The sequence below is a fragment of the Thermobia domestica genome, chromosome 4 (genome assembly GCF_964235325.1).
Source record: "Thermobia domestica chromosome 4, izTheDome1.hap1.1, whole genome shotgun sequence".
NCBI lineage: Eukaryota > Metazoa > Arthropoda > Insecta > Zygentoma > Lepismatidae > Thermobia > Thermobia domestica.
The window spans coordinates 260,873,410-260,896,160 of NC_137457.1; the positions used below are offsets into that span (position 1 = coordinate 260,873,410).

At 34.7% G+C, this 22,751-nt stretch overlaps 2 protein-coding genes across 2 annotated transcripts in view; one reads left to right on the forward strand and one right to left on the reverse strand.

Moving 5' to 3' along the window:
* The window catches only part of LOC145684032 (uncharacterized), a 271,555-nt gene that overhangs the window by 68,688 nt on the left and 180,116 nt on the right, over nucleotides 1-22,751 (forward strand). The gene's annotated exons all lie outside the window — the stretch shown is intronic.
* LOC145683599 (neuronal acetylcholine receptor subunit alpha-9-II-like) overlaps nucleotides 2,932-22,751 on the reverse strand; it is a 68,430-nt gene continuing 48,610 nt past the window's right edge. Inside the window, exons 4-7 of the mRNA XM_081754940.1 lie at nucleotides 16,020-16,174; nucleotides 6,944-7,127; nucleotides 5,323-5,542; nucleotides 2,932-3,132 (exon numbers count right to left, since the gene is read on the reverse strand). Of these exons, the coding sequence (XP_081611066.1) occupies nucleotides 2,939-3,132; nucleotides 5,323-5,542; nucleotides 6,944-7,127; nucleotides 16,020-16,174 (753 nt within the window). The 3' untranslated portion in view covers nucleotides 2,932-2,938. The remainder of the gene's footprint in view (nucleotides 3,133-5,322; nucleotides 5,543-6,943; nucleotides 7,128-16,019; nucleotides 16,175-22,751) is intronic.

Consider the following 22,751-nt stretch of genomic DNA (forward strand, 5'->3'; position numbering starts at 1 on the left):
GAAAAACCATAAAATTTTTAGCGTATCGATGTGAGAATGTAGGATACAAAGAGGTGCTATTTTTTTTAGACACTCCCCTTTTTAGCATGTTTGACTCTTGAAGCGTCCTTTTGCCAACGGAACATTCGCAAAGCAAGAAAAGTTGACAATTTCAAAATTATGGGCAAGTTCACTTGAGTTAGAGGGGCAGCTGTCTAGAACGCTGTTTGTAATGGTTCCATGACATCCGCTAGATGTCTCTGTAAAAATATAGTTATCGTCTGCACTGCTGATATGATTTGATTGATAATATGTGTTATGTTAATGTAAATAAACTTTCTGGGTGTTCCCGTAGTATTAAACATATGTAGTTCGATATAAATATTTTGTTTTGTCAAAGTGGCTTGTACTAATACCAGTTTTAGGCCTAGTTTGTGGTTGTGGAAGGTATGCAGGGAGACTAACACATACCTTTGTTTTTTTTTTTTAAATCTAGCAGAGAATGCAATACTGCTGCAAAAGAGAAGCGAACTTCCTATCAGTGCTATTATGCTTATTATCATGTGTCAGGCTACTTCAGCCTTATTTAGAGTCATTTTAATTTGTTTGCATTTTTGCACAGTTCATTTAATTTGTTTAATTAACATCATTAATTTGTTCAGAAACCAAATCCTTCAATGCATCCGTTTCTGTAATTCATCATATTCAATGTCACTTGTTCAAGCAGTTCCTGGTGTCGCCGATAGGTGGTGTCACCTGTCAAAGGTGTCTAAGTAAACAGGGCAAGTGACGAAGTTTGAATAATGTTGGTGTTTGTGTTAATATTTCTCGTAATTACGGCACAGTGTGTGTGCATGACAGATACTAAATTGAAGCTTGATTAATAAGCAATTTAACAAACATAGCGACAGACAACGATGCGATTGGAGTGATAGACAAAGTGGAAAAGAACATGAAAAAGTGTGTTTTTTTTAAAGTTATTTAGGTCACTGGAACCTCACAGGTGAGGGAGGCACCTTCACCCCTATTCCAGTGGAGCGGGCTATTTTGGTTCGGCCCAACCCAGCAGTTGAAAGAAACAATGAAACTGCAAAGGAATATAACAGTACTCGGGACAACCAAAAAGATAGTTCTTCCTGAATCGCGAGACAGTGCATATCGAACACTGCAAGTCGTTATCGTGTTGACCGTCAGCTATTTGGAACTCTGTACCATTCAGAGTTGTGTTCACAAGAATAGTGCGTTAGTCACAAACTTATATTTTGTGCGTGTGTGCTGTAGAATGGGCAATCATAGCTAGTTAACTTTCAGTATTTCCTCGTTTTCTCCGGACTAACATTCTCGTGGTGGAATGGGAGAGTAGGAGATACCTGTTATATTTATAAAAGTGTGTTTTCACAAAAGTGATATGAGACAAAGTGCAACATATATCACCATTTACTAGTGGGAAGAGACAAAGCTTTACACTGTATTTCGTAAAGTGCTTCGCACCAGTATTAATTGTGTGCCATGTCTACGTCACACGCTACCTCACTTTTTCACGCTGTTAACAGTGAAACCTAAAGCGAGTAACATCGTTGGTGAAGAAAACGCATTGCCGTGTTCTGTAGGAAATCTCCAATGCTATCGTATAGCATAGTTTAATTAAAACCAGTAAATACAAGAACTGAGCTATTTCTGCTTGTATAAAGTAGGCGGGTTTTGAACCAGAGAACTCAGCGTGTCTGATGATGTTAGGCTAGCAAGAACTTTCTTCGTATACAAATATTATCGCTAGTATTATCGCACCAAACTCTACCCTTTTGAACCGCCAGTGATGAGACGGGAATCCCAAGGCAGAGGAAACATGACGGTTAGCGGAACCTAACAGCACGACAGAAGAAAGAAAGGGACATGGTCCACAACTTTGGGAGAAACACTACTAGGCAGTGCATCGATTAGTGTAAGCAGAGACACTTCAAGAAAGAAGAGCGTGGCGTGATAAATACAAAAGTGCACTAACAATAATAATTGCGAGCTCAAAGTGTGAAAAAGAAATATTAAAAAGAAATATTTTTTTTCTTTTGCTCAGGTTTCTTAGCAAGACCACGCGTGCGAGTGCTTTTGTAATTATAATTTCTGTGTGCTCTGGAATTACGGAAGTGGTGCATTAAATGAGGATTACCACTGGAATGTTGACTTCTTTTATTGTTGCAGTTGGCCGCAAGGTAATGTGTTACCCTTTTGTCTTTCTTGTTTGCTTTTCAGGCCAGAAGCTGGGTCTATCAAGGGATCGTAATTGCGATGAGCATATTTTGGGTATCTTTCGCATACAGGATGGGTGTTAAAACCATATTAACCTGTAAATTAGAGTGTCATGCTTAGCAGGAATCTTATTTACTTTTTTCAAAATTTTAACTTTTATTCATTCTAAGACTCTACCGACTGACTAAATTCACTAAATTAACTTTGTGGCAGGAGGTTACAGTAATTTAAAGTAAATATCAGTTTAAATATTAAGATTCCTCCCACATTTGCATTTTTGAATATTAATGATTTTGGTAATTTATTCAGATTATGCAAACTCACAGTCCTCCCGCTCACAGAAGAAATAATAGGTATAAGACATTTCTATTATGTTTTGGACTATGTATTATGATTATAACATATACCTCCATGTGACTTTCTAGTGGCTGTATCTCCTAAACCCGTTGAGCTTTGCACCTAAAACTTCCCTGACGTATTGAGTACATTTAGTACTACTTCGTTGTGTGTGTCTCTGGTAGCAACTCAATTCACTCAAACGTAACGTTTACTTGTCAGTTTCATGTACGAGTAAAGGGCTATAGAAAATGTGGTTTTCTTTTATAATGGAAAAAGAATATCATTTATAAATGGTTAGTACTAATAAATTTATTCCAACTTCAAGGAAAGTTCAATAATACTCTCATTGTTTATGTTGTTTCTATAGCTAAATGCATTATTTCAGATTTTTGGAAGTGAAGTGAAGAATGTCTCTTACTGTAGATGTATACTTACTGATAAGAGGAGTTTCTTCACTCGGAGGTAGATCTTCTCTCATGTTCATGAAGAAAACGATCATGTTCAACATTGCACTTATGCCCAGAGTTACTTTCTCTCCAGAATCAGCAGGTACAACAAACACGAGCAGAGCTGAAGAAACATGAAAGAAAAGCACAAGAAGCTTTGTTCAGAATATTTCAGAATTACATCTTTTTTTGCTTAGTTTAATGTGGTGTAACTATACATTTATGACTGTGAAAACATCATGGGAGTATAACTATTGTAAATCAGTCCCATGTAGCTGCTATATGGTATATGTATAAGGTATACCACTGGTTTATATATAAGGTAGTTTGACTGAATACATATTTTGACTAAAAGGTAATTAGAGTATAAGCACGAGTTTCCTAAATGTTTTCTACATATAATTTTATATTTTTCAATAGGTCGCATTTGGCAAATATATAGCCTAATGTGTGTAGTATATATGGAAATACCTTTTATTCAGATGTTTTAACCTGGGACCTAGATAGGGGCGCCCATATTTAAGAAAAGGATACTTCAAAACCCTGGTATGCCGTGACACGTGCAGTGAAGTCGTTCGAAAGCTCGGCTCATTTTGAATACCATAATGTACTAGCGGCAATGATGCACTACTACAATGATATCCTAAATGGAATTCTATAATTTCTTTTTTTTTTTTTAAAAAAAAAAAAAGCTCTTTAATTTGTAAATGGAAGGTGTTCACTGCAAGAAGGAGCCACTTCAACTACAATATGAAAATGCGTAGATTTGTTCCTCCTTTTGCGGACACTTAACTGTGAATGGTAGATATAACGGGCAGCATGCTATTCTCTGGAAGCTTTTTCCGGATCATCATCTTACACTCCATGAACGTGATCAGGCCACTCCTCCCTACAACCCACATCGTCACATTTACCGCACCATCCGCGCATAAATTCATTCTGGTTCTCCTTTATTCTCACTAACATTGCTCCCATTGTCTCAACACGCTCTGAGTATCCCCAGAATAGAAGATTAACACCTTCATCTTAGCTAACATCATGTGATCTTACTTAACAACACTTCGTTGCTACCATCACCTCATCTCTCATCGCATTCTTAGGTATTAATGGAAATAAATAAATAATTCCTGATACTCACTCCTAGTATCTTTTTACTGTACATAAATTGATGTCACTGACTTAAGAGAAGGCATTACCTTCTGAAACCTGTCCATCTATTGAGGAGAACGAAACTGCACTTTTAAAAAATTCTCTGGAATTTAATAGTGTCAAGCTACGATCAAAAAGTAGTTCACGAATTAGCTGCCAAAGAATCAAAAGTTGTCTACAAAGGAACACATGTTATTTTAAAATTGTTTACGACAGGACTTGTACAGGGATACCTCAATTACCTCTATCAAAACTACCTTCGGGATGTAACATAAACATAACACAATGTTTATTTACTAATAATATTAATGTTGTATTTTATAAATACAGAATGAGTCGTAAGTTTGGAGACATAATTTTCATTTCTAAAAGCGCTTCAAGAATTGAATTCAATCTTTGGGAAATAACAATGTTTGATGGGTCTCATCTGTAGGTAGTATGATGACCTTAACCGCGATAGTAAAAGCTACGGTATCTTGAATTTAACTTTATTTATAGAGAGTCAGTACGGCTAGGAATCAGTAAAAAAAAAAAAAAAAAGCAATGACGGTAACATATTTGATTGTTAAGAATTTATGTAGTGAAAAAATTGGAAATTAAACGTTTACAGAATTTATTTATAAATTTCCTTCAACAGAACACAAATTCTCAGTGACAGAAGCTGTACATTCGTACGTATTTATAACTATGAACATGTGTAATACAAACAGCAGCATTTACACATATAGAATGTAGCTTCTTGCCGAATGCAGAAGTTCAGGTGTTTCAAACAATTCTTGTGAACGTGGTGAAACACATCAACTAAAATCTTTGTAACCTTGGTGTCTTTCAATCAACTCATCACAACCAATTCAATTGTTTGTTGTGTTTCGAGCTTCTATGAATATCCACAAAAAGTGGGTTCGGACACCGTCGTGTTGATACGACTTCGTAAGCATGCCTTTGTTATTCAGGAGGGATGAAGAATTCAGTTCAATAACGTCTATATTCCCCTTCATACACCCGTGGTCTCAAGCAATGTTTAGTACAATGTATACTTTACGAAAAACTTTATACTTAAGTAAAAAATATGCTCAATTTATTTGGAGGAACAAGAGCCTCTAGCCATCGATAACACTAAGATTAATTTATGAATGTTTTAATAATAAATAAGACATAAACTTACTAATTAAGTTGATAAGTACGCTTGGCATCACAAATGTGAATAAGTAGAAAGCTGTTCTTCGAGCAATTACAATTGTAAATATAATGGTCACAACCGGTTCATCACAGCAAGGGTCAGGGAAAGTGCCCTTTCTCGAAGTCATTGATATCAAATCGAATTCTCCATTGTCTGTGTAGACTCTGGTGAACTTTTTGTGGTCTTGGTCCAGCTCTAAGTCTATCTGTAAAGAGAAAAATTACAAGAAAACAAAATCAGTATTTGTTGTCAGGCATTCTATTTGACTTCCATTTCAAAATACAAGGTGGACCTAGTACTTCAGTGTTCAAGTGTATTGTGTTTCTAAATAATTATAGTTTCTATTAGGTATAACCATCGAGGATTTTTCAAATAGCATCGTATATAATTATCTCCCAGCGTCATTTACTGTTATTTGTATTTTGAACATTTGACGGCTTACTTTTGAATAATCATTCTCCCGTATTCAACGATAACCTCTCTTCCTATTTTAAAAATATTCGACACGAGATTAACGAAACCGCTTTTCAAGAACTTACTACTTCATTCGCGTAAAATAATTTCCGCGACTTCTTTGATTTCTGCTGACTTATTTTACAGTGTCATTACCATGACTGGATTTACCACCAGGCTCGGACCTAGGCATGTACACTCATGTCCAAAATTATAGTCGCATGTCTATAAATAGGTTGTTGTAGGAATATAATTTGATAACGAATTCGCCCGGTATTTCTTATAATGTTAGTATGTGTATAATCGGTAAAGACATGTATGTGGCAAATTTCATGTCAAAAGAGCAGTAAATAAGAACAATAAAACGAAAATAAAACTTTCTTGTCCATTTAGCAATATTTTGTTTTACTCATTCTAATTTTCGTATTTATAATTCTTTTCCTATGAAATTTACCACAAATATACATTTCCCGATTATACATATAGTATCAGTATTAAAAGTGCCCTGCAACATCATTATCAAATTATATTGTTTCAAGAAGACAGTTATAGATATGCGACAGTCATTTTGGACATGAGTTTACATTGACAAAACTTAATAAGGAAGACAAACATAAATTGCGAAGTTGAATAGTAATAATAATAATAATAATAATAAACATGATTAAAGTCAGAATAAATGCCCTCTACGTAATAATTCCTTTAATAAGTCTACTGACTGCAGTATTAGTGGTTGAAGCCAGGGGCGGATCCAGGACCGACTTCTGGGGGGGGCGGGGGGTTGTCATAGTGCTACTTTTAAGGGCTCCAAACTTTGGGATGGGTTTTATTTATATATAAAAATAAGAAAATTTCCTCTTCTGGGGGGGGAGCGATCGCCCCGATCGCCCCCCCTGGGTCCGCCCCTGGTTGAAGCTAAATGAAACTTCATGTTGTAGTAGATAGCTTTATAGGGCGGCTCTTAACGTTATTGTGCCGATTTGCGACGTGCTCCTGCGTATGTGTGCTTCACAATATTATATCACATACCATTACATATTAAAACCCAATATACGTATATAACCTAATCAATTCTTACAATACTCCTATTTAATAGGAATGTAAAAGGACTTATTAATTATGACTTAAAGAAAAGTTAAGTTATAGAACTTACCTGTGATTTGTCATGTGTCCAAGATGCAAATGCCATTTCACAGCTTTGTCGATCAAATGGAAAAAATGCTACCTTCATCTTACAAGAAGTTTTAAATATTCCGTGCGACAAAAGTGTAACTTCTCCTGTATGACGGATTATAATTCGTGTATTCATTATGTTATCTAAATAACTTCCTGTAGCACTGAGAAACAAATCGAAATAAATAAATTAATTAATAAGATAAGGAACGATGTAGATACAAAATCCATTTCAAATTCAATAAAATAAATTCCTTTAGCACTTTATATAATACAAGTATTTATGGATCAACATTTTATCAGAGTATGCCGAATACTTAAGGACAACGACGCAACTAAGTTAGTTGTCGCTCGGGGCAAGAACTCGCCTTAACCCCCCCCCCCCTGACCAACCAAACCAAAACGCTCTTTCAAATATTCGTCCAATTTTGCGCCTTCCCAATCTGGCGCCCGGGGCATAAGCCCCGTTTGCCCCTATAGTTACGTCATTGCTTAAGGACCTTGCACAATATGGAAAGCAAATGTGTAAAGGGAGTATATTCAATACACTGTTAAACAAGGGTCACTTCATTTTAACACATATTTCACGGGCTGAACGTATCAATTGGACACATCAAAAGTACAATGCTCATAGCCTAATCAGAGACTACCAAATGCGAGAGAAAATAAATTTCATGTTACGATATAATCATAATACAGTTTAATTACGGTTTCTTATGGTTAGAATTTAAGTCTAAATGTGAAAAAAATGTCTTTTTCACATTATACTAAAGGAGACAATTTATTTATTGAAATAAAATACAGCAGATGTTACACTCAATTACAATATTCATATTTCGTTCTAACTAACTCTATGGCCTATGAAACCCGGAGGTTCAACGCCGCGTTCACAAAAGCTCTCCACTGACTTCTATCCTTAGCTAATTGCATCCAATTTCTACTTTGTATTCCTATTTCTGCAAGATCTATCTTAATATTGTCCTCCCATCTGCGCCTAGGTCTTCTTAATGGTCGTTTTCCGACAATTTCATGTAAACATTGTGAGGATATATACAGGGTCGGATCCATGATTTTTTGAGTGGTGCGTGCACCAATAACTACCAATACATTTGAATTGAATTGGAATTTTTAAAAATGCCTTTAGGCGTCCGTGGTGTGAATGAGGAAATGCTAAGTGTCTGTTCTCGATGAGTACTTTTCTTTGAACTTTTAGAAAATTGACTTAAACTATCGATTTTGCAAAACTTTTTTTTTGTTTTAAGCCCAAACGGAAACAGGAGAGCAGAAATTTTCGGAAACTGTTGCTACCGTATTTTCACTGCTAGCCTCTCACTTTAGGTAGTGTATATTTACAACGAAAGGGGGTGCACGTGCACCTTTGATTCACCCCCTAAATCCGGCTTTGGATATATATACAATATGTAATTTAAAGCGTCTGTGCTCTTCTACAATTAATAAAATTATAGTTTTCTGTGGGTGATTTTCTATTTGATACGTTTATTTATTTCAATGCTCGAAAGCAGTTCCTTACAGCCTTGTTTGTTAAGAATTTTGTGTAATAGTAATATGTTATATAATGTTTTTTTATTAGTATTATTTAACACTTATCGTTTCAAAATTGCTTTCAAGTGAATAATAATTTTCAATTCTAGAAAACAAAGAGGTTTGTTTGTATATAACGTACCTTAGAAATGTGGACTGGATTTTTGTACTTTTAGAGAGTTATTTTTTGTGTCTGAGTTTCGTACAGAGGTTACTTATTTAAATCTCTACGAGACGAGACGAGACGAGAAATAAAGTTTTTCTCGTTTCAATAAATTTTGTAAAAGTCTCGCCTCGATTCTCGGATTCTTTATCGTGTCGTCTCGTTTTGTAAAATTATGTCCTTATTTAAAAAAAAATCATCTAGAAGTTAGCATAACCCTTCTGCGCCAGGAGAGGTACACAAAGGGTGTGATATACGATATTTAAACCCCCATATTTATTAGTCAACTATATTGTGTAAAGACTTGCCTATCTTTAAATGCTCTTAAATGCTCTTCATTGTGCTCAGGACTGCCAACTTTTCAAACCTACTCAGCCGTACATTTACAGCTTGAGTCCTCCAAATTCAATTTCCTTAAATTAGATCTTTATTCCAGTTAACACATCCATGTATGTTTTTTTTTAAATCTATGTTTGCAATATTTGTTAGAGAAAGAAAATAAGGTTGATTTGAAACTGTAATTAACATTTATTTCTGAACAGACTTAAACCTGTACCTTTTTCACTTTTAGCACTTTTCAATACAGCATTTTTTTTAACGTAAGAGTATAATTCTTTGCAGGTCATATAAAACTTAATTTTTGCCACTAGTTGAGATTTCAGTATATTTTCAGACATACACCGCCTTATGCAGAGTCGTTTTGACGTATGATTAGCGTCATACTAAAGGCATGACTACTGCAGGAAACATATGTTAGTAGAACACTTTAGTATGACACTAATCCATCGTCAGAACGAGACTCTGCATAAGGCCCACAGTTTCTTGCATCAGTTCAAGCATTTCTCATCATACTAAACACTCTTTCATAAAGTGCACTGCTTGCAGGTATTGAGAATACAAATGCACCTAAATTAAACAACTCTGTTGAGTCAGGTAAAGAACTTTTAACCATATATAACTAACAGAAGACCGATCAATTTTGCTTTGCATTTTTTTTAAAGCAGTGAATACTGCTTTAATATTCACCTTGTCAATGTTTACATTGACTTCAACCTTATTAAAAATATCAGTAACATCAGACCAATTGAGAGGTTTTTTCCAAATTCAATGGTTCACAATATTTGTATACGGGATCTTCGTAATCATACCATTGCTTTAAGTACGATAACGCCTTAACGAAGAAAGTTTCAAAACCTGTCAAAATTATTAGTTTACCCGTATATTTTGAATAGTAACCCGTACACCCGTAACTGAGTTGTTAAACTTGTACAGTTGGCAGCCCTGATTGTGCTAGTAGAATCACTTTATCAAATTTGTAGTTTTTATACATATGAATCATGTAATATTAGAACAGTGTTTGAAATCTTAAGACTTGAATCAACTAGTGTTCCGACGAAATACGTGAAATTTCTCGTCTTAATATTCAAGTTGAAGAGAATACGGTTTTTCTAAAAATATACTGTATTCGTATTTGTTTGATACAATTTTTGAAGAGTAACTGGTTAATTATACTCTCTTCTAAATGTTAGAGAGTTAACACAAATTTCTGTTCGCTTCATTTATTCGTATTATACTCCCAATGTGAATTTCAAATGTAAACTTTGTAGCATATCTACTGTGAAGGTAACTACACCTAAATTATTTATAAAGGATAGACCCTCAGTTTTTATTCTGTATTGAAATTGCACTGGCTTCTTACGTTTTGTAAAACAAACTATTTTACTTTACAACATTTATATCTAGTAAGTAATTTTGACACCACTTAAATACTGCATGCAAATCTTGTTGAAGTTTATTACAGTTATTCAATGGTTTGATACATTTAAAAAAGTTAAGGTGATCAGTATATAATAGTTATAGGTGATTCTTTTGTAATTCAGGAAATCAGTTAATGCATATTACCAACAGTAGATGTACCAAATTTGACCCTTGTGGAACACTAGAACCTTTCCATCTCAACTATGCCCCTTCTGGCGCTGCTATCTATATGTGATTTCCCGTATCTCCCTCGAAAGAGGATGGACAAATTCTTGCGGCCAAGATTTTTCAATTGTTAGATGCGGAAACGTTGCCGGAATGAATTATTTCACTGTCCTCTGTCTTGTTAGCCATTCTAAGTAGCCTACGATCTTCACTTGCCAAGACCAAACGACTGAATGACAAATTTGCAACACAGCGGAGGTCATTTATTTTTTCCGTAACCAAAGGGGGGGTTTCTCGTCAGAGGGCGGCGGGGGTTGGGCCGAAGTATAATTCGCATAGTTTCCGAGGGCACAGGTGAAATAGGCAGGCTCTACATAGTTGACATACATATTACCAACAGTAGATGTTCCAAATTTGACCCTTGTGGAACACTACATACTTGAGTGTATTCGGCTGATTTTAATATACTACAAATTTACCTTCAGTGCTTGAGGGCTAAATTAGTGCTAACATTTGCATTAAAGAAGAAAGCCGTACACGTTAGTATTCATACAATAAATACATTAATAAATTAATAAATACAAAATAAGAGGCTGTAATAATACTTTTACTTCTAGATGATAAAGGATATACACCACAATTTAATGTTTACTAGATTTTAAGACAAAATACTTCCGATGAGGAAGAATTAAAAATTTTGATACTCATTTAACTTTACGAGTACATTGTAAGAGTAAACAGAAGTAATTATAATTTGCATGTTCTAGAGATACTCATGTCATACTTATTAAAAAACGTACGAAATTAGTAATAAACTGTGTATGAATTACCACAGTATACGTGTTTCTGAAAAGTGATTTTCTTCTTTTAAAGTAATAAACTTAACTAACTCCAGAGAAATTGATTATGATTAATTACTATTGATAATAATTGACAATATACAAATATTATCAATTATTTTCGTATACTGAAATAATTGGAATTTTTATAATTGGTTATTAATATTTGTGTTTAATAAATATTGTTAGGTGGAGGCAAGGGCGCCCATGTTATGGTTTCCAAGGGGGGCAAGTATAAGCGACGTTTCAAAAATAGTTTCAAATTTTGCTGTAACTAATGTAAAAATTCTATTGGATTTTCGATATTCTGAAGTACAATTTCCTCTAGGGGGGGGGAAGTGAGCGTCGCCCCTTGCCCTTCCTGATGGGCGCCCTTTGGTGGAGGATGAGTTAGTGATGGTCAAACTTTTTGGGGAGGGAACCAGAATAAAAAAAAAAGATTTAAGCAGGTTAGTGCAATTTATTAAAAAAAGCAATGGTCCATTTTACATTGGAGTAGTACACTGGTTGACGCCGAGCGTCAATTCAGTTGGCGCGCTGTATAGTAGCTAGCTGCAGTAGATATAATGTAGAAGGGGTAACAGCGAGAAGCCTTCATTATCAGTTGTACTCTTCCAATATCTTGACTCGACAGATTAGGAATCATATTGTGTGTAGTGTTACCATCTATCCTGAATTAGACGGAAGATTCCGGATTCTAAAAAAAGTTTTCCTAGCGTCTCGAATTATATCTAAGAGGGATATATCAAATTGTGGGAAGCCAAATTATACAAAACATAAATGCGGCAGAAATACTTTAAAAAAAGGACACTTTTAGATTTTACATATTACTTAAGAAATCTCTTAATGACATAGCGAGAAAACATAATTTACACAGTACTTATTATAAACAAAGTTTTACAATAACGATTGTGTAAATATTAATGTAGTGTTTCAGGTCAACGTTTATTGTATATTTGTCAATTGAAACCTCTATAAAATTTCATCACCTTTCATGTAAAATTTTTGTGTTGTGTATTATTAAAATTCTCATATACTGTATATTTATTATTATTATTATTATTTTTTTTTTTACTTATTAAACTACAGCATAGATAAGCGACTTCATATTAGAGTCACATTAACACATTTTCTGTTATATGTATGTGTAAATTTGTAAATAAAGTTGCCAAAGTGCACTATTATTCTGGAAACAAGTTCCACCAACCAAACAAAGATGCAAAATTAAATCCGGTAATCATTATTAAGATTAGATGACATAGAAGCTGAAACAGTTGTCTGCAAGGGCGCCCATGTTGTGGTTTCCAAGGGGGGCAAGTATAAGCAACGTTTCAAATATAGTTTCAAATTTTGCTGTAACTAATGTAAAAATTCTATTCGGTTTTCGATATTTCCAAGTACAATTTCCTCTTAGGGGGGGGGGAGAGCGCCCCACCTTGCCCCCTCTGATGGGCGCCCTTGGTTGTCTGTAATTCTTGAAAAAGAGGACATTTCTTAATTTTCCTAGAAAAATCCGCTCGGATCACTTTAGAGGCCTGGAAAAGGATATTTCTTAATTTTCTTAGTAAAATCTACTCAGACCATTTTTGAGGTCAGAAAATAGGAACATTTCACGATTTTGTTTAAAAAAGAAAAAAATCCACCCAGATAATTTCTGAGGCTTGAAAAAGGATGTATCTTGATTTTCCTAGGAAAATCCGCCTGAAACGTTTGTAAAACATTAAAAAGAGGACACTTATCGGTTTTCCTAGGAAAATCCGTCCATACCATTTTCAAGGCATGAAAAAGAGGATATTTCTCGGGTTTTCTAGAAAAATCTGTCCAGAGTATTTTTGAGACATGAAAAAGAGGATATTTCTCGGGTTTTCTAGAAAAATCTGTCCAGAGTATTTTTGAGGCATGAAAAAGAGGATATTTCTCGGGTTTCCTAGAAAATTTCGAACAGGCCATTTTTTGAGGCCTGAAAAAGAGGATATGTCCGGTTAAATGAGGAAGTCTGGTAACCCTATTATTAGTGACATCTTTAAATTTGGTCTCATAAAATGTACCTATCGAGATATCAAATAGGGTTTTATAGTTGATTTTTTTTTCATTGATATCCCCATCAGTGACTTTACAATAATTTCAACTGATAGCAAACAAGCTGAATTACTGAGTTTTCTGTTTCGTGTGTTTTGAATTTTAGTTTTCACTCATGAATATGTCTTTCTTTGTATTGTTCTTAATAAACTGATCCATGTACAAATTTGAGTATCGCAAATTGGCAATCTGAGCAATTTCGAAACGCGTGTCCCGCTCTAAGGTGCCAACCCTAGTCACGGTCCAGATATAACTATTCAGGAGGCCGCTCGTGGCCCGCAAGCTGTAATTTGCCCATCACTGAGTTAGAAAGTCAAATGTGATATTTGAAGATTAATGTTGACCTATATACAGGGTGTGTCAGGAGAAAGGGGCAATACTTCGGAAAATGGTAGTATGGGTGATTCTAAGGAAAAAATAAGTTTATATAAACATGGGTCCTAATCTCAACGGTTTGAGAACTACAGGTTGTGAAACATTTTTGACTTCATATTGCTTATTACTCACCCTGTATTTATGCTATAGAGGTGAGACATAGCGGATTTGAAAGGTGATGGAATTGTCTTTCCAACGGTATGCAACATGTGACAGTGGTGTCTTTGGAAGGAAAGTTATAGAGCAAAATTTGGGAATCAGTGTTGCCATCCAATTTCCTGACATAATCTTAACTTTCCCTCAATAACCCCCTTTTCAAAGACACCACTGCCACATGTTGCATACCTTTGGAAAGGTCATTCCACCGCCTTTCAAATACGTTATGTCCCATCTCTGTAGAATAATTACAGAGTGAACAATACGCAATATAAGGTCAAAAATGATTCACAACCTGTAGCTCTCAAACCGGTGAGATTAGGACCAATGTTCATATGAACCTTTTTGCTTAGAATCACCCACACTATCATTTCTCAAAATATTGTCCCTTCCCTCTGGGACACCCTGTATATAGTATATGTGTGTGTGTGATTTTCAAAACATGATCATTCATAAGTTAAACGTTGAATGATACATTTGTTTCGTTTCTGAGATATAATGCTTGTGAGTGGTGTGATTATTATTATTATTATTATTATTATTATTATTATTATTATTATTATTATTATTATTATTATTATTTTTATTTTTATTTTTATTTTTATTTATATAGTAATGCATACTATCATAAGGAAGGAATGCAAGAGTTACTTTAAGTTTAGTTTTCTTTATCTAAATTTCCGACTTCCTTTGGAGAAATACCTTCCTTACATTTCATACAAACTTGAACAGTTGTATTTTAGGGTAGGCAGGGTATGTTTGTGAGTGTAATTTGTTTGACCACCTTGTTTAGTGATGCTACTACTTTTGGTATAGTATATAAATGATGGCTATCTCGCTCGTCTTTACAACTCTCCATCTCAGAAACAAAACGTTTTAGTACCTATGTTTCCTACTTTAAACATATGTTATGTACATTTCAACTTTTTTTATATAATCACTTTTTGAATACTTCATATCTTGTACAACATAAGCCTAATGTTGATTGGGTATAAATAATTTACTAAAATTTATTTCCTCGGAGTTAAATTTCTTTAAACTTAAAAGTGAAAGAAAAACTGCTAGATAAAAAAAAAATGGAGAAACACATACAGGGTGGCCCAAAAGTAGATATACACCACTGAATTGATCAAGTATAACATTCTAGTTTATGAGCTTATTTGCTTCGACTATTCCGGGCTTGGCAAACTGGCATGATTTGACAATCTATTCAGATATTGTCACTGTTGTTGCCTATGAAGAAGACATCTCTCTACCTTTTCAAACTAACCATTTTTTATTTATTTAACCTTATTTCAATTTTAATTTTTACATTATCTTTAATCACTTAACATTAATCAAAATTAAGGGCTTTGGTTGTCTTTTGAATGCCATATTTACTTGGTAACTGAATTTTCTGTAGAAGGGTTGGTCTTTCCTTCCAAAAATTGTAAAAATCCATGCAAGAAATAAAACAGGCTTTTCTTCTCTGTCTTGTCCTTTATTAAAGAACATTTAGTGTTCCGTTTGTATTTTTTCGGAAGATCTGGTGGTTTTTTGAACAAAAGGGACAACCCCGTTTAAAACGGGGCACCTAGTCACCTTAACATAGATTAATGATTATCCACACGGTATAGAGGATATGATGTGGTTAGCATCACCCTAGGTTGCTTTTCCCGCCCTTTCTCCCGGTACTACTTTGGTAGAGAGTTGGGAAAATTTCTTGAGTCCGAATCGTACGAATAAAAAGAGCATAAATCTTGCTCTCAGCGGGGATCTATCCCGAAACGTAAAGATGATATATAAATGCCTTATCGACTACGTCAAAGCCATTCAGACACAAGTATGATCAGGAAAAAAAACAAAAAAAAAAACACTGTTATTGTTTTGAGATTTCACAGTTTATACATGCACAAAAATTTTTAGTACTTTCGCTTACTACATATTATCTGGTACGTTAGCGCTATACAACAAATAACATAATTAAATATTAGATGTACCTGTTGTAAACCACAATATCTGGTGTCCAAACTAATTCATATGGAATGTTGACGACGGTTATGTTACTAAAATCGGCTGGTTTCCATTGCAAGTGATTGTCGTTCCAGGATTGTATGAGCTCACCATTTGTGACAAACACCTCGTTTTTTTCATTCTGTGGGAAGACATTACGCACATACATTAATAACTTTTCAATGAAACAAAATAAATGTAATATTAACCATATAAATAATAACTATATGTTGTCTATTGAAAAAATGATTTATCCTCCGTTTAGACTTTTAACAAGGTATCCTATGTTTAAGTATCGGAAGTCTTGTTGAACATCCATGTCCATATTGTCGGCAGATACTAGACCAAAAACGGTAAGATATATCGAGAAGCTGCTTTTTATTTGAATCGACTCAGAATAGATTACATCTCATAACAGTCTATTCAAACCGGAAGTGGTTGAAATTTACCATTTTCGCTTTCAATGTTGATCGTCTTAGAATGGGAACGAACGGTAGGATCTACCAGGTAGCGAAAAGCAGTTTATTGGAAACGAATCATAATGTGGAAAAAATATACAGACTTTACCCTATCTCTTTACTAGAACCGAAAATAGTAGAAATGTACTACTACTTTCGGTTTTTAATATAAACCTCTAGGGAACACAAACGGTAAGAGATGCTGATAAGCTGATTTCTGGAATCAATACGACAACCTTACAATACATAGGTTTCATCTACTCAGTTGAGTCTCTATTTAATGCAGAAGTGTTAGAAATAAACAATTTGAGATTTTAAGTTGATTACCGTACAACAGAAACGATAATAGATAACAAGAAGCAGTTTTTTTTTTTTTTTTGGTAATCTGTTAGGTGCTCTAAGAATATATATTCCATTTTCAATTCTCCCTATTTTCTCTTCTACAACTGGAAGGATAGAGCAGATGAAACATTAATTTTTATAGAACTAGAACGGTAAGAGATAGCGAGAAGCGTTTTTTCTTGGGAGGGAAACATTTCATCGTACCAGGAATAAGTACTGTCACCTTCAATCATCTATTAAAACCGAAAATGGTAGTAATCAACCATTTCTGGTTCTTATCGCTGATCGCCATCTAGCAAATTTAGGTAACGAGGCGCATTTTCTTGATACGGATTCAGTACTGCTAGAATATGTTTCGTTATTCCTTTAGTGGTTCCGGTTCGGGTTTGAACACTAATCTTCATATGGTAATAACGGTAAAAAATAGTAATACATTGCTTCAGTGTTCCAAGAATATGTTCCCTTTCCATCTTTATATCCTATAACTGGAAGTCTTAGACCTAACTAACTAACTCTACGACCTATGGAACCCGAAGAATCAGTACCACATTCACAAAGCTCTCCTCTGACTTCTATTCTTAGTTAGCTGAATCCAGTTTCTACTTTGTATTCCTATTTCTGCGAGATCCATCTTAATATTGTCCTCCTATCTGCGCTTAGGTCTTCCTAATGGTCGTTTTCCGATTGGTCTTCCAGTTAAGACTTTTAAACCGTTCCTACTTTCTTTCATTCTCACTACATGACTTGCCCACCTGTCTCTCGTAGACTTGATGACCCTAACAACGTTTGGTAAGCCGTATAAATTATGTAGTTCCTCGTTATGAAGTTTCCGCCATTCTTCTTGGGTCCGAATATTCGTCTCAAGATATTGTTCTCAAATACTTTCAGTCTACGTTTTTCCCTCAGAATAAGCGACCATGTTTCGCAGCCATACAGAACAACAGGCATGATTATCGTTTTATATATTTTAAGCTTCAAATTCCTAGACAGAATTCGCGACAAGAGATTTTGAACTGAATAATAACACGAATTCCTTGCTCTTAGTCGGAAGTTTTAGACGTACTACAGAGGTTGTTCAGCCTACGTTTGGCCGATTTCGTTCTTTCCCCCTCCCGGGCAGAATGGACTCACCGGACCTGGCTCGCGGCATCCTGCAGTGTTGTGCAGTGGCTTCCAGGGAACGGAGTTGTTTTTCCGCGCGGACGACAATAACGCACAAAACAGGACCATTGTTGTGAGTGTTGTGTTAAATTTCTTTCCAAGTGTGTGGGTTCCCGCTCTGTGTCCAAAATGCCGTCCAAACTAAGCCGGTTTTGGGAAGGCTATGTTGCGGCTTTTTATGACACCCACTTTAGTGTTTCTGTCATTAGAAAATAGTGCAAGAAGAATGGTTGCAACATCAGTTTAAGGGAATAAAAAATGTTATTAAAAAGTACAAGGGCAACGAAGCTCCACCATTTGGATCACCAACGAAGTTGCCTAGGAAGTGGGAATACACCTAGACCACCTCCACCATGCAGGAGGAAATTCGAAAAATGGCAAATGCAAGAAAATCCGCCAACACAAAGGTGTATGGCTAATCTTAAGACGCTAAGAACTTCAGAAGGTGGGTCCGTGTCTCTAAAGAATCCTTCCCAACTGGCTACTGTTACCGAGGTAAACTGAAGAGTCGTAGGGTGGCGAAAAACTGCAAAATAAATTCGCAGTATTTTCAGGAGCAGATCATGCGGCCGTTCTACGAGCATGAGATTCCAACAATTTACGAAAATGACACCAATCTGGTGCGCATTCACATGGACAAGGCCTCATCACATACCTCACGATCGTCCCTCGCATTCTGAAGGGAGATGGAGGAGGCAAGTGGTGTACAGGTGATACCTTTCAATGAGGTACCTGTTAAATCTCCAGATGCAAGTCCTATGGATTATTGTGGATTTGGATTGCTGAAGCGGGCTTTGGGAAAACGGCGTGTGACAACTGTGGAAGGACTTTGGAAAGCTGTGCAAAGGGGATGGGACAAGATTCCCCTCCCAGTTCTTCAGAGAAGCCTATTACAGTGGAAATTACGCTGTCGGACTATTGTTAGGAATCAAGGGAAACACATCGAGCACTTACGGACCTGGCGCCATGGATTCTTCTAAATTTTTAGGTAAGTCGAAATGGGCAAATGTAGACCAAACAACCTCTGTACATCTAATTTCAGTATTGAGTTCGCATTGTTTAGAAGTCTAACGTACTTTCTTAATGTGAAATGAAACCCACTTGTTTTCCCGTGAGCACCTAGCACAATAAACTAGTACTCAGCGTTTAAGTGGATATAATGAAATGCATTTGGTATTTCATTCATCCTAGGATGGTAGGAGTGGCTCCAGCAACGCAATACCGTATTCCAAGGGTGAGAATTCACAATTATCAAGAACGATTCAACCAATTTTGCTCATATTACATAAATAAAATTTTCATTTAAAAGCCTACAATATAACATAGTAATTTCTGTTTGAAAAATGCAGAACTTGTAGCTTACTGTAGGGGTGTTTTTTTGTTTGTTTGTTTAACTTCCTGAAAGAAATCAGTAAATTAATGAATTAATAAAAATTGAAGTAATTTTCTTCGTATTTTATAACTAACTCATTGACAATCCTACAATTCTTGTATATAATTTTCGTTGAAACAAGCCCGGAAGGGCTAATTTGCTGATGGGAGTCAATAAGTTATATCTGGAAGATTTTCTTGAAAATAGGATAAGTAACTTAATTTTGTTTATTTTTGGTTAATAAAATATTCTACAAGATGATTAATTGAGATTTCTCACAGCCTTCTTGGTGGAAGAGCCTTTATAAATTTGCAAGTATTACGATGATTCAGATTCTTCCACCTTAAACTTTAAAATGTTATGTAAGAGAGCAATTGCAAGAAATGACTTCTAAATGCAAACATAATCAGAACTCCTTTTGAAATTATGGCAATGGGTAATCTACTTAAAGAAGATAAATAACAGTCATACCGGTACAACTAAATACTATGGGATGAAAGTAGAGGTATAGATAAAGTCAAAGACTTGGCCGAAAGAAAGAGACAATTATTGTTATTTAACAAGAACCATATACAAAAGGAAAACCAATAAACATGGAAAAGGAAGAAATAATAATAGCTTACAACCACAGAGAAAGAAACCATTATATTAAAAATACAGGTGAAAAATCACAGCCAAACATAGGTGAAAAACCACCGTTGTAAACAAAAGTATTAATGCATTGAACATAGCGAAATTCGATGCTAATTGGACAGTGTGTTTAGTTCTAAGAACTAAGTTAGGAAATTTTAAACTAACAAATTATTGCTACAAATTCAGGTTGAATATAGAACCGTTTTTAAATCACACTGACGACTTTTGTCAGACATACAGGGAGACAACATAGTATTATGTAAGGACTCCAATGCAAAATCTATGACATGGAGAAAAATTGACAAAAAAGAAGAAAGAATGGAAGATCTAATAATGAATATTATAATAAATGGGGAAGGTAGCCCTCCCATCTACAGAAATAGTCAAGGAGCAGAATTAAACATTGATCTAACACTAGCTTTAACGAAAATGTATACCCATAAAAATGGGAAGACTTAGATGCAACTACAGTAAGTGACCACAATATAATAATCTTCGATATAACAAAAACAATACTCAGGAAATAGAAATACGTGAAGGAGATGAAAGACTGCTATAAACAATCCAGATAAAATAAATTGGACTTTATTTGGTAAAGAAATATACTGTAATTGTCACAAATAGAAATTTAGATAGATTGGGCCAGGAAATATAAAATGCGACAAGGAATGCAATTAAAATATCAACTAAAATATATATCTGACGTTCAGCTGATCTGAAATTATGTTCATAAATAAATAAGTAAATAAATAAAACTAAGAAAAGAACATAACTACAAACAAAAGAGGATATCTTTTACCAAAAAAAAAAAAAAAAAATTAAAGAGGATGACAAGGAAAATTAGAAAATTATATCAAAGCGTTAGACATTAATTTGAGAGAGAGGAAAATAAATAATTACTGAGATGTAACAGAAATCTATCATTATAAAATAATGATAAGCAACAAAGTAAAAACACCTACAAGTCTTTCGACTTTTTAAAAAACTCAGATGGAACACATACGAAAAACTGTGAAGTATGTGATAACTGTTTTACTACCATAAGACATTCCACAAAATGTTAATGAAGTACAAGTACGATTGAAACAGAAAATGATGGTAACGCCAACAGAAGACGAAGTTAATAAATAATAAAACATATTAAAAGACTAAAAATTGAAAGCCTCTGGGTTCAGACTGTATAAAACCAGAGATATAGAAGAAAAATGTAGAAAAAATGGGCACCATATTTGTCAAGGCTATTTAATCTGTGTTTTAAAAGAGGACAAATAATCAGAAAGTGGAAACATACAAATCTGGCAATTTTTAAGAAATCAGACGAGAGACAGTATGACAACTCGAAATCCTATCGACCTATATGTTTATTAAATATAATCGGTAAATTATTTGAAAGAACAATTATAAAGAGAATAAAAGGAAGTGAATTTTAGAAAATGACAAATTACAATTTGGATCCAGGAAAAAAAACAGAAACTGCTGTAAAAAGATTCATAGAATTGATCGAAGAGGGTAAATAAGAAAAATATTGTTGTAATTTACGCTGACATTAATGAGGCATTGGATAATTTATGGTGGCCTGTTTTTTCAAAGAACTAAAAGAAAATGGAACATAAGCAAGACATTATATAACACATTGTTAAACTATTGTAGTGAAAGACAAATAATAATGCAAGCACCGAGGAAAAAAGATAACAGTAAGCACCACAGGATGCCCACAAGGTTCGTAAGCGGACTGTTAATGTGGGATTTAACAATGCAGCCTTGTTTGGAGTATAGAAATAATATGCAAGAAACCCTTGGTATTTTAACATGTACTGTTGATCTAGCAATTATTTTTCATCAACATGGTCGAGGGAAAGCTTACTATTGTTAGTTTAGCAGTAAATACTGAACACAGGTGGTGCAGACTATAGACGGAGCTGCCCTCGTCAATACGAAGGTCATTTTTGTTCTAGAGTTATTTTGTGCACTTACATGTGTGGGATATGGATACTCGCCGTTGAAGTCACTGTTACCCGTTAAGGTATTAACGAAGTAAATCCGTTAACGAATTCAGTCGAGACAATTACTCAAGCTATCTATTGTTAAAAACAGAATTCAAAAATTTGCTTTCATGCAAGTTATCGTGTGTGGAGCAACGGACGTAGTACTAACATTACACTCTTATAAGGCCCACTATCATGATCCTAATAACATTACAATCTTATAAGGATCATCAGCATGATCCTAATAACATTACAATCTTATAAAGATCACCAGCACGATCCTAATAACAGTACAATCTTATAAAGATCACCAGCACGATTCTAATAACATTACAATCTTATAAAGATCACCAGCACGACCCTAATAACATTACAATCTTATGAAGATCACCAGCACGATCCTAATAACATTACAATCTTATAAAGATCACCAGCACGATCCTAATAACAGTACAATCTTATAAAGATCACCAGCACGATTCTAATAACATTACAATCTTATAAAGATCACCAGCACGACCCTAATAACATTACAATCTTATAAAGATCACGAGCACGATCCTAATAACATTACAATCTTATAAAGATCACCAGCACGATCCTAATAACATTACAATCTTATAAAGATCACCAGCACGATCCTAATAACATTACAATCTTATAAAGATCACGAGCACGATCCTAATAACATTACAATCTTATAAAGATCACCAGCACGACCCTAATAACATTACAATCTTATAAAGATCACCAGCACGATCCTAATAA